This window comes from Amblyomma americanum, chromosome 8 (genome assembly GCF_052857255.1).
Source record: "Amblyomma americanum isolate KBUSLIRL-KWMA chromosome 8, ASM5285725v1, whole genome shotgun sequence".
Lineage (NCBI taxonomy): Eukaryota > Metazoa > Arthropoda > Arachnida > Ixodida > Ixodidae > Amblyomma > Amblyomma americanum.
This window is the reverse complement of record NC_135504.1, coordinates 58,256,659-58,271,724: the sequence shown is the minus strand read 5'-3', so window position 1 is coordinate 58,271,724 and position 15,066 is coordinate 58,256,659. Positions and strand designations below refer to the sequence as shown.

The following is a 15,066-nucleotide window of genomic DNA, read 5'->3' as shown; positions in this document are numbered from 1 at the left end:
TCTGATCGACGTACAATGTGAAAATTCAATTAAGTTGGGAAATAACACTGCGCGACATTGTCGAGATCCTATAGCGTCGTTGAACCGGCGTTGAAACGACACACTTGTTGAAATTCCCGAAAATGAACACAGAGAAAAAACCATCGTGCGTGCTACTGCCCGAGTCCGGTGCTTCTTCCAGCGCGGCACGGTGTGGACGCTGAATTAAGGCGACTGGCGGCAGCTTAATTTTTGTCTTTACTTTTGCGCGAAGTGATGTTCAGGACGTTGTCCGGGTGATAAGCATCTGAAAAAGGCCCCCCGAGTTCAACTCACGATCCCGAGCACGCGTAATATCGCGCCTAAACTTATGCTGAGAGCACGACTGAATGAGAACGGGTTACAGGCGTTAATTTATTTTTTCACAGTTCACCCATCGACCGAACAGCAACGATGCGAAGTAAGGGATGCGAACCAACTTATTAGATTTGAATGCAGAAACGCAATGTAATAACAAGGGGTGAAATTAGCTCGGCGTAATAACCCACGAGCTCGGCTGTAATCCGCGAAGCCGATCCGTCGCCGAACTTGTCTTGCTCCTCGGCCCCTGCCCGTCGCTTTCGCGCCTATCTGACTGCAATAAACCCGTGGAAACTTATGCCGCTTCCTTTCTTCTGCATTGCGGCTCAACCAACCGCACCACAATTTGTCGGCACGCCGTGAATTGTGCCCAAAAACACGCAAGCGTGGCGCACCCAATGCGGAAGGTCCCGCTTTTTGCCTACACAACGAAAGTCACTGCTGACGCCAGCGCCGCCGCATCTCTCGGACGTCACGGCCTGACGCTTGTCTAAATAATAGCAATAAACTCTATGCCTACATCTCATTACACCATTAACACCGTACCCAATAGACTAGCAGTTTCTCATCCTTTATTAAGGAAAGTTTAAACCACAACCCGTGTCCAAATCCGTCCTTCGAGCAGCAGGCGAGCGTTGCCTTCACAGCCCAGCTTGTTGAGTCAGCGTTCTGGCACGGACGCAGGGTTCAAAGGGCGTTTAGTGCGAACTCGAAGACTCGGTTGTGGACTGAGAGTGGTGGGTTGCATGCAATTAGGAGATGATTTGTACTCACGATAGTCGTGGTGGCTGAAGTCCTCAGCGCCCACAAAGATGACCACGTTCGTCTGACTGCACAGCAAGGGGACCAAGCCTCGCCCGATGTCAAGCGCTGTGATAAGTACCTCTTCTTTTTCTTCATCCTGCCTAGGATACGCACATGCCCGTAGGGAATGATTGGCGATTTTCCTGCGTGTAAATGGTCGATTATTTATCCCGGATCATGTTATCCAATATGCATATTCTGTAGCCATCCAAAGGCCGATATAGCTTTTATGTTGTACGAATGCCATGGGAACCTAGCTCCCACAGACCTTTTTAACCAAGCAGAGTGGGAGTATACGGTAACCAGCTCGGATCCTAAAACCCAAAAGGTGGTCGTGCATCGGGCCTTGGAAGTCGCAACATGTCATTTCACTGATCCCCAAGGTCAAGGAGAAAAAAAAGACTTGACACCAATTGAAGATCTGAAAATTGTTGTTGTTATCCTCAAAGAATGGCACATGCCCAATTTTGGGGATCGGCCATGAAATGGGGTGCACAGAGAGTTTTTGAGACGAATTTTTTCATGGACGAGAATAAAATGATTGCTGGGGAAGAGAGAAGTAAAGGAAAAGAAGAAACACCGAAAAAAACCACGGAATGTATAACTCACGCAGGAGATCGACGCTGTGAGACTTGCAGCCGAGTGATTAAAAAAACTATTAAAATATATTAATAATAATAGAAATGTTAGCAAGGCAGCCGATCAGATTACAGTAAGAAATTAATTGATCTTTGATGAAGTAAATTTTTATCATCATCATCACCAGCTGTAAAACTGGCAAATCGCAGTAGCGAAAATGCGATTTCGTGTTTAAAAGAATTGGAAAAATTTTTGGCGTGATACCACAACCGATTGAAACGTTTATTCATTCGTTTTAAGCGATCTCAGGTAGTTATTCAATGGCATTTGTGAGAAATTGACAAGGAACTAGTGTATGGGAATACGAAATATGCAGTAAAGGTGTTAAACGAATTACCTGTAGTAGTGTTTTTGCAGTTGGTTACAGAACACGAGCTCGCAGGCTTCATCTGGACACACAGGCAACACTTCAATGGAGGCGAAATGGAAAAACACCCCTGTGGAAAAAGTTTGGCATACTTTAAAATATTAATAATAATTGTTTTTTTTTGGGGGGAAAGGAAATGGCGCAGTATCTGTCTCATATATCGTTGGACACCTGAACCGCGCCGTAAGGGAAGGGATAAAGGAGGAAGTGAAAGAAGAAAGGAAGAAGGAGGTGCCGTGGTGGAGGGCTCCGGATATTTATTTAGACCGCCTGGGGTTCTTTAACGTGCACTGACATCGCACAGCACACGGGCGCCTTAGCGTTTCGCCTCCATCGAAACGCAGCCGCCGCGGTCGGGTTGGGACCCGGGTGCTCTGGATCAGTAGCCGAGCACCCTAATCACTGAGCCACCGCGGCGGGTGGAAATTATTGTTTAATCTCATTTTCTTCTCTTATTCAGAGATTCCAGCAAAGACCAGCAACAAATTTTCGTGGTGTGTTCTTTCCTGTTATGCTCAAGGTATCAGTAAATTTTGGATTGACACATGAAGTTGATCTGTTCCCGGAAATTAATTTTAACTGTAGTTCTGTCGTAAAGATTTGGTTTTGAACAGCTGTGTTGTAGCCACCCCAACCTTAGCTATTACGTCCTAGCTACTGTATGGCTGTTGAAACTAAAACCGAAATTGCGTAAAAATATTTTATATTGTTTACCCGAGGCAGAAGAATTCCATGTGGGGATCCATGTTCACTAAAGTCTCGTGTACCAATGGAGTAAAAAAAAATCTGAAAGCCAAATATTTGGTGTTACTACTTTTAAACTACCCCGGGTAATCAAAACTACTGCGGTGTCCTCCTCTGCGACTAGCTTCAGCATACGGAGTGATATTCAGGAGCACAAGTTCTGTCAATCCTATCTTTACCAAAGTGCGTGTGAACTTAGTCGGTCATCCATCGGTGCGTCGGAGTGTGTTTCTTGCAGGGGGCTGGGAAGCACTACCATAATAGCTTCTGCTCACCTGTCTCGCCTTTCTCACGTCAAGGTGAAGAATTACTATCCTCTGCCTTACGCTTGCACACGATAGCATGGCTGGTTTGTTTCCTAGCGCATATTAGCTGGTAACCGGAAAGACTGTTCATGAGTGCTACTTAAGGACACTGGGTAGTCAAGATCGGGCAAGGATTCTATTTCTTGATTTCTGTCAATCGCGAGTGGCGGAACATACATATCGTGACATTTTTCGTAGGCTTGCATGCTTTTACACCGTTAAGTAAAACCAGTTGAACACGATTTCGGAAACTAAGTGACGAGTGGGCACGCCGGTTATACAGACTTTGAAAACTCCCTCGCTTTTGTGCTAGAAAATCTTGTCGGAAGCAACAGTGGTAATTTCCCTAAACTCATCGGAATATTAAACAGTGATGAGACCGAAAAATAAAGGTGCAATGCATGTCTTATTGACGCTAGCATGTTTTGCTCCGCGCTGTTCTTACCTCGTGCGAGGCACGCATCTTCTTCACTCCTTGTGCGAATAATTTGAAAGTTGTTTGGAGGCTGACAAAACATGCGAAATCTCTTACGAACCTACTTATTCTTTCTAAAAGATATAAACAACTTAATACTTCTTCTTTCTAAAAGATATAAACAACTTAATAACAAATGTAGCCAACCTAGAACAGAATACACGGAAATAATACAAGCAATCAAAAAATAATACACGCCGCCATGAAATATGGATCATTCCTCCTTATGGACCTCCTGCATGTTTGTAAACAAACGAGGTGGCGCTGCAGTCGCTAGCGAGCTCGTGGTAGGCAAAAGGTCGGGGAGTGGCGTCGCGGATAGGTGTTGAGCGCGGGTTTTCAAGGCTTGTAGGCGCGTTTCCAGTTTCTGCGAATCATAGCAATGGTCGATGCTTCCAACTTAGTAATTTGTCGAAGTACACGAGCTGGCGTTGGCCACGTGTGGCCTATAAAGAGAAATAGTTTGCCACTGTGTATTGTATATATGGTTAGTAGTAAACATGTAGAAAGCGTTCCTGCCGTTTATTTATGCGCTAGGCATTGAATAAAACAAGTTTTGACACTCTGCACTAGCCGGAATTATTTTACTTCGGGACAGTATTGAGGGGAAGTGCTGGCGTTTTTTCGTCGGAGCACACATGCGCTCATCGTCTGCTGACATACGTACGTGTCGCGCTGCGCGAAAAGTGGGGACAGCGTCGTGTCCCCGATCTCCTGTCTCGCTTAGCGCTGTTTTTAGCCGCATGACCACGCACCAGCCAGGCCGACTTGTCCTCTTGTTAAGCTGGTCGATTTGGTGAAAATTTTTGATTTCTAGAATTATTTTCTTTCCCAGCCCTGAAGTCTAGTTTCGTGACGAAAAATTATAGCAAAATATTGAGTGCAAATTTATAAATTACGCTTTTTAGAAGTGTGGTCGTCAAAAATTGTGAGGTAATTTCTTTGATTTCAGTGCCGCATTTCTTTGACCAAAGCGAAAGCGAAGATGCCATAAACGAGGGAATAAACTTTAAGGTTCGTTTTCTGACCTCTCACATTTTCTGCGACTGGATCACTCACCTTCGTAATTCGCATGAAAATCAAATGATTCAATTTGTCGCAATCTATTCCTGAGACGTTGAGGAGCGTAATAAATCTCTCGATTTTTTTCCCTACAGGTGCAGTATTGTGTTAGTTAATTTTTGTTTGAAACGTTTTCATGTAACTATGCATGCATAAGTACTGATCATATAGAAAAAGAACTAATCGCGTCATCATACAGAACAGGGCTTTATGTACATGCTGGCATAAAAAACTGCGCACTATATACTCAATTATTTGAGACCTTGGGGGGACTTGACGACGGTGTTAATTATAATTGCCCAGAACTGCATCAGGTATAGCTATAAATAAAAGGAATGACTGAAACTAGCGTAGGAATTTTATTTGCACCAAGTTTAGTTACATATCGCATGCATGAATAACGAAAACACTTTTCATGCCACGTCCCCTCTCAATCTCGCCACGTGTCTGTTAGTAGCACGCCTGCGGCTGCTTCTTTCCAAACAAGCTTCGCGATCATGTATTACCTCATGAAACATGACACATGCATGATACAATGAAAAAGCATATGGCGTTTAGCACACTTAAGGTACGTGCTATTCTAAGCACACCAACGCGACCGCGCAAGATTGACACAACTTACCAGACTTCTTTCTACTCGAATGAAATAATTACGTCGTCATATCAAGAAACAGTTTCAAGTAAATATTAAATGTCACAAAACGCGCCATTAAAACATGGTGTGCTATTAACAAAAAAACGCATTCCTTGGGGGCGAGTGAACCTGTCGGCGCCCCGTGCACCCCGGCTCAGGGTGATAAGTACGTGTGCAGCTACATATGTCTTTTTTTCCTTGAGCAATTATCAGCCTATACTATCCTGAAGTTCAGGTGAATGAACGCAGTAACTTGCATGCTATTATGTGCATTGAGTGGCAGTGCCTATCGACTCCCAGACTTCGCGCTTTACTATCGTGGCCCAATGCCTGTTAGCCAGTTTCCGAATGCGGCATTTATGCGCGAGAAGCCTATCGAGGCTAATTTAATATTTTTTATGCTACTACGCGGATCCAGCAGTGACGCAGCTGGTCAATACATGCTGCTTCTGCGGTGCACAGGCTTGAAGCAGCCGCCGGTAGCTGCGGCAGCTGCGGTAGACACGGGCAAGCGGAACCTGTTTTGCCTACCATGCGAAAGTCGCTGCTAACATCAGCGCCACCGCATCTTCGTGACGTCGCGGGGTGAAGGAGGTCCATAGAACCAATTACGGCCACCAAATCATTGTAAACGTGCACCCTTGTTGCGGCTTTTAAATTCCCACCTAGAAGCCGCCATTGATACCTTAACACCATCCGAGCTCATCTTTCTTATGAAATAGGTTTTTTGAATAACCGTGTTACAGCGTAACCATTTTGTGCTGCTTTCTTTTGTAAAGTATTCTTTGCCTACGGTCCGCCAATATGTAAAGATTGCCGGGGAACACTGAAGCTGCGAACAATCAGCTTTTACCTTGGTGTCACGAAACTCGTGCCTGGCTTGTGCTTTTTTTTGCTGCAGCGGTAGCCACGGCGACGATGTTTCCGGAAAATGTCGCGGCGCCGTGGCGCCATGCTATGACAGCGATTCCTGTCAGGGGCAGCGTTTGTAAGACCAAGCGACTTTGCGTGCTTTCACGAGCGAGATGAGGAACGAGCTTTTTTGTGGCAATACTCGCCCAAATCAGTTGTTCACGCCGAAAATTTTTTTTCGAGCAGCTAGCCCACCAGACAAGTCTCTTCCAGAGGCGCCTCCACGCATGTAGCTAAAATGTCAGCGAGTTGACGAGCACCAATGCTTGTTCCCAGAATGCCATACTTCGAATAAAAATCTAAGAATCAGCAGGTTTTACCAGTGTTTTACTCCCTCTTGTATGCGTGGTGGTGTGCCAAGATATTCGGGATATCTACGGGGTGCGATATCGTGCTACTTACTGCGTGGGGTGGGCCGTCGTCGAAGGCGCTTCAATGCGCAAGATGCAGAGCAGATCAGGGAGGAGATCACAGTGAGGAGAGATGAAGGGTGAAACTTGCACTTGCTCTGACTACATGTCTAGCGGCTACTAGAAGTATATTTACGTGAAAGTTGTTTCTGCCGAAAAACAGATATCTAATTTGTCTTTGTACTAAAATATTTAAAAATACATGTTTCTTTCATTTAGTAGATTATTAGAACAAGAACAGACAAATATTCTTTCCAGCTTCACGTCGAGAGACAAAGAAAGCTACTAACGCAGTGGTTCTCGTCTACACATTAGGATGTTTCTTGCAGAGTCTTATTCTACGAAAATAGAAAGAAAAGTTTGGAATCAAAAACAAAACCACCGGACTGCAAATATTTGACACAAAGGAAGAATTCCAGGCGACGTAAATATGAGGCAAAGGTGAATAAAATAAATCTCAGCCTGCTGTGTGCGTAGTTACTGAGCAAACTAGTCTGAAGTGTGTTCCAAAATACAGAGGAAGTGTGCCTTCAAATTTATACTTGCGTCTGGGGATATCAGCAACACTGAAGCCCGAACACAAGCTTTCCAGCTTGACAACTGGGACTGTACAGGTGAGACCCAGTTCAGTAATGCCAATAGCGCAATAAGCAGCGCTGAACCCACTTTTGCATGCATGTGTTCTTCATGATGCAAGAAGACTTAAGCCCATGCATCGGAAGAGCGTTATTAGTTCCCTTTACCGGCTATTACACCGGACCAAAAGTGTTGTTCCATTGCCTGAGCCGCCGTTTAATGGGCCACGACAAGGCTTTCCCGTAAGGGACGCTGCAAGTGTGCTGAATTCGTTTGGTTGCAACAGCTGTCCCTGGTCGCTCAGCCTATGTACCCCTGGTGCGTCGATACCCAGGTGGCGTCAAGAGGCAGCCCCATGACCATGGTCACTTCAAGATGGCGTGCTCCTCGGTCCAGCGGCGCGCCGTAGACCTGAACAGGGCGGGGTTTTCTTTGTAGACTAGCGCCACCTCGTGGTTAAGAGGGTGGTCCATGTCCGGGGCCCGCAGGAGGGAGCAGATGGAGAGCATCACGTCCGATATGGACACAGCCGGAGACCAGTTTGACGTGAGTATGTCCAGGCAAACGGGGGTTTCCGCAACGAGGTTTGGATGGTAAATCTTTGTAACCATCTTCACCTGCGAACCAAAAAGACAGCGGTCAGGCCTATAGTGGTCGTTATGTAGGAAGCAAGAAAAGGACTGGTCCTAACCGCCTTTTTCCTGAAGCTGGGAGTGCAAGTACCCCGTTATATAGCGACTAAACGCCGTTGCTAGAATTGCAGCATCGAAGATTTGCGATTTGGGACAGTTCATACATGGTCTGAAACAAATAAACCAGTGAAACGACGAACGGTGCATAGCATAACCAGACATCCTGTCTGCACAACGTAGCATGAAAACGGTTACGTTACATGTGCGACACGTGTGGTGTGCAAGATTCCCCTGACTTGTGACATAGTTCCCATCGGCCAAACACGTCGATGTATCACTGACAGTCTGCGAGAGCACAACTCCTTGAACCCCACTGACGGAGCAAACCAGGCTCTCTACTGCCGGGACTGCGGCTGCTACCAGCTGTTTTCCAATGCTAGTCTTCTAGGTAGAGGCAAAGGCACGGTGGAGTGCGAAATTCTCAAACCTTATCACATCAGCATCCAAGGAGATAATTGCATCAGCACGACTATATCTTTGATATCTTTGCAGCTATATCTTTTGTGCAGAAAGAACTGAGTTTGCTTTCACACCGGCGATAGTACTTTATCTGCCAACCATCGTTGCTGCATGGTGTGCGACTTAGTTGTCGTGCTGTGCATGCTCGGCTTGTTTTCCTGGGGGACGGATTTGTTTCAATAAAGCACAGTTAGTTCAAGTTTAAATATGTGCCTATTTTCTGCATTGTCCTTCGGAGTTTGACTGATTTGTTCAAGTTCTTGCCCGGACAAGATGGCTTCCCCTATTTATTTGCGTGTGGAAGAGAGAAATAGTCCGGGGCTAATGTCTCCTGGTTCTCTTACGGTCCCTGTTCTGTTTATCTTTCGGCGCATCTGTCGCCAGGGAGGAGTCATATGAGCTCCTAGAATAACGATTGCAACGCAGTTTATGTACAATGCTTAGAACGCCTGGACAAGAGGGGCTTCAGAATCGCGACTCAGGCAAAGGTGTTGAAAGGGTCTTTCTAGTCTTTTTCGTCTACGCCTACGTCAAGCGTTGGCGTCGTGTTGGCTGGGCCACCAGTACAACGGTCACAACGCCGGACCCATTCGGCACGAAGGAAATGTGATGAATTGGGCCCTTTTTACGCATACTTTGGGTGTTCAGGATCTGTAACGAAACTTGGGCGTTTTTAGACAAAACAGCAAAAGTATAAAAGACAATCCCCTCGAAGATCACCCGTAGTGACCATGGGTGAGCCCGCATCGTCAGACTGAGGACTCACAGGAAGATCACTGCTATACAATGGCAGATTCAGAGAGGGTTCTTTGCTGTGGTCAATGCATTATTATTTGTTCCTTATGATTTCTTTGCTTCTGTGCTAGACTGCACGTGATTATTATTTGTTCCTTATAATTTCTTTGCTTCTGTGCTAGACTGCACGTGACTGCACTACGCTGTCACTCATGACATCAGTGTGTTCAGACTATAAACTCGGCGTGGCGCGCAGGAGAGATGTCATGCGTGACGTCGCTGCATGTTGACTATAATCCGCATGACATGGAGGGGCGCCAACACCAACACTGCAAATTCGAGAACTATTCCTTTAAAGGCTGTCGCTGTAAGTGCCCGATCGCTTCTGTGTCAACGGCGCAGTTATGCTGTCCTCAGCATCGCAATATGGCCGACGAGAAAGGGTGCACTATAAACACAAATTAGCCGATATGGGAGTCTAACGGAAGCAATCTATCCTCTACACTCTTTCAGAGGCGGGGTGTGCTGCCCAGCTCCTGAGGTAAATTTCGATCACTAAATAAACAAAATGCTTGCTCTTTGAAACTGAGATACATTCCCACTAGAAAGAATAATGGCCTGATGTAGTTAGCAAACGTGGCACTAGAGGTCTAGAGTTTATCAAAATCAGGGAATAGAAACTTCGGCTTAAATATTGGTATACTGCTAGAGTCTTTCTGTTGCCAGCAATAAGCATTCCGTATTTTTAGTTATGTATATCTACGTAGGGCTTAGGCAGCATACTCCGCCTCTAAAGGGAGTGCAATAGAGGAGATATATTAGGTTAGGGCAACCTAAAAAAGATTGTCAGTAACAGGCTTAATCCAATTTGAAGATAAATGAAAAGGCCCTAGGGTGATGGTATAATTTTAACTCCCGTAGGTGGGTAAATGGAAAAAAATGTAAAAAAAATGAGGGGAAGGGAAGCTACATAGCGACCCACAGCCGGGTAATCGGGCCCGGGGCGGCTCCCCTGATCTCCCCTTGTGACGTAGCGGAGAGGATGGATGAAATGAATATGTGTATGGTTGTAGGAAAAGGTGTTATGACTCATGAGCATAGGGATGGGAATGTGGACAGCGAGTTATTTTGCTTTGATCCTTCGAATGTCTTGACTCCATTGTGGCCTGCCTGGCCAGGACAGGAAGGGCGTCAAGATTGCCCAATGGTGCGCCCCGCTCACGGGATGCCGGACCACCCACGAAACTCAACAGAGTCCAACCGCCGGAGACAGGAGAACCTAACCCGGGGTCAGCTACCTCGGGCCCCTCCACGAATTTCAGGGTTTATTTCCAATCTTCCAGCTGCTAACTGTCGAGTGCTTTTGGTGGTTTTTCAGACACCGGAAGTATGTGTGGTGTGATCCGGCCAATAGAAGCTTAGGTCGTCAGCCTGTCGGCCCTCCGGCCCTCGGCACCATGGCCTAAAACCTCCGGGGGCTCCACCTGTGCTTCCAACCAACCAACACACCACGCTTTTATTTTCTCCCCTAGCTTGCTCCGCGCCTACTGAGGAAGGAGTGTTCAAGGCTGGGCCACAAACCAAGAACGTGGCTTAGAGTGAGGTGACCCGCGCCTACTCCGCCGGTACTCCACAACATCGACGGTTTCCGCACTGGTCGCACTACGCCCCCCTACTTCGGCGTCCCGCAATGACCCCTAGTGGCCCCGCGGTCAGCCGTGAGGCTGCTTCCCCGAGGCATCGCTTTCGCGGAGCTTGGCTGCTGTGAACCCCCGCTCGTACCTGATTTCCCCGCAACCAGAAACCGGCGCGTCGGTCGCCAGACGTGCACACGAGCTCGACTAGCCCTTAGTCGTCTGGGAGTAGCTGATACTCCCATGGGGTTTCGCATCCCCAGAGGGTGGGCCCCAGCCAACCCATCCCCACCGCTGGCGCTGCACCGGAACAAAGCCTAGTAGCCGAAACTACACCGGCCCGTATCTGCGTGGCGGGGGGGGGTGCGGCACAAGCAGGCCGCCCAGTCGTAACCCCCCTCTCCGCTATAGAGGATAGCTCACTCCCTCCAATATCCCATGTAGCCTAGCTCATGTCGGTAGAGTGTGGCGATGTGGCGTCATTGCGTCATTACCGCCAGTACTCAAGACCGCCAGCTTGTTTCGATTGAACCAACGTCACTGTGTCTAAGAAGTACAGCTTTAGAGTATGCTCACGGTCATGTGAAGACGATTAAAGAGATGCTTTGAAAGGCGCATGCCACGGTTCTTTGATTGGTTCCAGGAGACCTTTGTGAAAATTGGTGCATCTGTAACCTTAGAAACATTCCAATATTGTTTTTTAGTAAACACAGCCTCGGTGAGAGGATTGCGACGTTTCGTGATGCCCACAGATCACGCTCAGGAATACCCCAATGGTGCTGACTTACCAATATGGTTCTAAACTCAGTCGTAAGACGAGGAAAGAATGCGTGGTTCGTTTACTCGAGGTGTTTCTCAAGCAATTCTTTGGACTATCACAGGAAGCGTGCTTTGCAATGCTGTTCGAAGTGCCACGGTTTCACTCGTTTGCACGCCTCCCTTAAAATTTTCGACAACCACAAATTCTGCCTGCGGTTCCTTTATGATCCACCGGCCTTTCTTTGGCGCTGGTTCCTTTTAGTACATGGGCTATGACTCCGTAGTTTTGGACAAGTGCGACTGCACACTCGCCAAGACTGTCTTTGGCGGATGGTTCTTTAGTGTAAGTATTTAACGCCGAGAACTGATCATTATGCATCCTTCAGTCAGATCCGCCGTGCTGTCAGTGCATGTCTAGGAGTCATGAAGGAAGACTGATTGTCAAGTAAATAGCGATGACTCCCGAAATATCGTTTAGGAGGAGGCTTCCTGTTTGTTGCGAGCACGTTTTCTCTTGAAGAGCCCTGCATTTCTCTTTCAACTTACATCATCATGAGTCGCTCGCTAAGGGCCCAGATGCTGTTGTCACCCGCTTTTGTGTGTATATGTTCCAAATAAAATGAACTGAACTGAAATTCCACAGAAGTGGAAAGACCTCTACCATTGGCCTCCATTAAGCCCTGTCTAAATCTGTTTCGAACATCATACTGTAGGCAACAGAGGGTACTCCTCTCTAGTTCAAGGGCATGCCGCCACCTTAATTTGGCATAGATGATGAAAACCATCGTTGACTATCATTCTTCGCGTTCGCCACAAGACTGCCTTCGATGTACTTTTCGCGCGCGCTTTTGCCACTGTCCGCTTGATCGGGCACACTAGGCAGGCACCATGCACTGTCCCGGAAAATAAACTGTACAGGTCAGATCTTTCTTCAAGCGGAACGAGTGTATGGAGGAATTACTTTTAGGCAAAAAAGAGTCCATGTATTCACCATCGGCTTCACAGCGAAGTCGGGCTTTGTGACATTAGTCCGTGGCAAGCATATCACGCGTAATCCTAATAGGATGGTCCTCATAACTACGACGCCGGACTCATGTCCGCTCTTGAATAGTTTAGTTTGTTTTAGGCTGCTGTTGTTGGAGCGTCAGCGTGTACCCTCACGACCTGCCAATCACACACTGGGCTATGGGGAAGCCGGGCACAACAACCCGACCCTGTTTCTTGCGGGAAAGCTAGGAGGCTATCGCGGGACCTTGGTCGCCAGGGCGCGAGCGGCGCTAGAAGCCATTGGGGCTCCGGAATAGGGGCTCCACCTAGATTTGTGAGGACCTGGGTCATACGGCCTGGGCCCAAACACCTCCTTGTAAATAATAAATTTTTACCACCACCACCACCACAACCTCGTCAGCTGACGCATGCCAGAAAACGCACATTTTTAATTAAAATAAGTGACTTAACGATGCCTTGGCTTATCGAAATGCCGTATCATTTCAGGAGTTAGACTGTAATCCTAGGAACCTCGATGATGTTGCACCGGACGCGCCCCACTCCAGAATGCGGACGTGCTGCTTTAGTACGGAGAAACCGGTGCAATCTCAGAGAAACGCATGCTCACCTCGAAGGCAGCAAAATTAGCTATCTTTTCTTATACAGCTGGCTAAAAGTGAGAGATATGAGCACCTATGACAGCTCGCAACAGATAGCGGCACATGCTTGGCTCCCGTCCTCATGCATGACAGGCGGCAGCCCCTGTTTTGCTGGAGTGTCACTACGTTGTCCACGGTCTACAGCCGAAGCCTTGTGTGTGATGTGTTGTGTATATGGGCGCTACCGCACCTAACTTTCATTAAATTATATTTCTATCTTTAATAAGAAGCCGTCCTTGATTCTTCCTCCTCGCCCCGAGCCTCACAAGAGGTAGAATACCACTAAGTAAGAGGCATATCGAAATATCTCGTCATTTGACGAACCAGCACTTTGTACGCCAGTGAAATTGATCACATCAGTCACGAAAGTTCCCATGGACGTCATGCATTGAAGTGTGTGTGGTGTAAGGGGGGCCGAAACTCTTAGGTTGGGTGACTGGCGAGACAGACACGTGTAGGCCCCAAAATAAATTCTGTACTAGTTAAAAAGACGGAAATGCTTGGTAAACACTCTAGTTCCAGGTAACAAGACAAAAAAACGATAGAGTGATACGAATAGGTAATACACCAGTTAAAAAGCTGTAAAAGCAACACATTGCAATGTGCCTGAAGTTCATGAAGACGAAGGGAGACAGTTTTTATTCGCTTCTCCTAGCTGGCACCACTATCGACTATTCTCCGGAAAATGGCCACAAAGAAAAGCTATGCGTAAGCGGAGTTTCAAAATTATATCCGCAACTCTCTAGGTATAAGAAACGTTACTGTTTGTAACGTGCTCGCGGGACAGCAGGAAATGTTTAATCAAGCCCTGGCCGGCGAGCATTGGACTACTGACCCCACTCAACACACGCCCAACCAAACGCACTTTCAATACTCTTTCTACCCTCGTTACTGGAATCATCAGAGCTTTGTCACATGCAGCAAAAGCTAGAACCTATGCTAAGTCTGCGCGCGCCGCGGTGCCCTCTCTTGGGAATTAGGCTTAGCGACCTCAAAGACACTGTCTCGGATCCTTGGCTACGGAGGCGCTCGTACCTTGGGTGGCTTGAAGGGGTAGTCCTTGGGAAAGCGTATGCGGAGCACGAAGGCGCCTCCCTCGTACGGCGTCTCCTCCGGCCCCAGCAGGGTCGCTAACCACCGGAACGGATCGTTGCTGTGCGACGGCCCCGCAGACCAGTTGGCCAGCGGCCGAAACCGCAGCTCCTCCAGGTCGCGGCGGATGCGCGCCAGCGCCACGGCCGACGCGGTAGACGGGTCGCTTACCCGCCCGGGTTGTTCCTCTAAGGGCCTGAGCGGCCTGACCGGCACAGCCATTCCCCCCCAGCCGTCGCCCATCTCTCAGCGGATCTGCGCTTCGCCTTCGTCCACTTCTTCCACCCTCATTCGCGTGCTTCCACACTCCCGAACGCCCAGCTACTCATGATGATGATGGCGCCTTTTGTTGCAGTGGGCAGGGTAGTTACCAGCCATTCTAGAGCGCACGCGCTGGCTTCACAAGTTCACAAGAACTAAATAACCTAAATGATACCACACACCCTAAAATGTGTGCACGAAGAGGTACGTGCTCTCACGTAGGCCCATTAGACAGTTATTGACACCGGAAAAGAGATGTTGAAGGAAGAAAAATGGTGGTTCAGTTATTAGTTTCTGTAATTGCGTTTATTTGCCACCACGTTAATGGAAGCTTTCCTAAATAAGTGCGGCATTGTCGAAGACATGGTAAATCCGATTTTACTACTGGAAGACTGCGCACAGTTATGTAATATATTACCTACCAGGTTCGGTAATGCTCAGGTTAAATAATTTCAGCATGCACCAGTTTCTTTGAGAGCTGCTCTTTAATTACGGCGTTGTCCATGTAATTCCTCGATGGG

General features: G+C 47.5%; 1 protein-coding gene across 1 annotated transcript; it reads right to left on the bottom strand.

The window, feature by feature from the left end:
• Positions 1 to 7,457: 7,457 nt before the first annotated feature.
• On the bottom strand, positions 7,458 to 14,582 carry LOC144101731 (uncharacterized). The gene is made up of 2 exons (XM_077634863.1): positions 14,228 to 14,582; positions 7,458 to 7,884 (listed from the first exon to the last, which is right to left on the bottom strand). Exons 1-2 carry the CDS (start codon positions 14,525 to 14,527, stop codon positions 7,633 to 7,635), a joined length of 552 nt encoding a protein of 183 aa, XP_077490989.1. The 5' UTR covers positions 14,528 to 14,582; the 3' UTR covers positions 7,458 to 7,632.
• Positions 14,583 to 15,066: the final 484 nt, after the last annotated feature.

Bases quoted from the DNA above. Each gene is read 5' to 3' on its own strand.
- LOC144101731 (XM_077634863.1), bottom strand. From the start codon at position 14,527: ATGGGCGACGGCTGGGGGGGAATGGCTGTGCCGGTCAGGCCGCTCAGG. The intron at 7,885-14,227 runs GTACGAGCGCCT...TTTGGTTCGCAG, and splicing joins ACCCCTTCAAGCCACCCAAG to GTGAAGATGGTTACAAAGAT.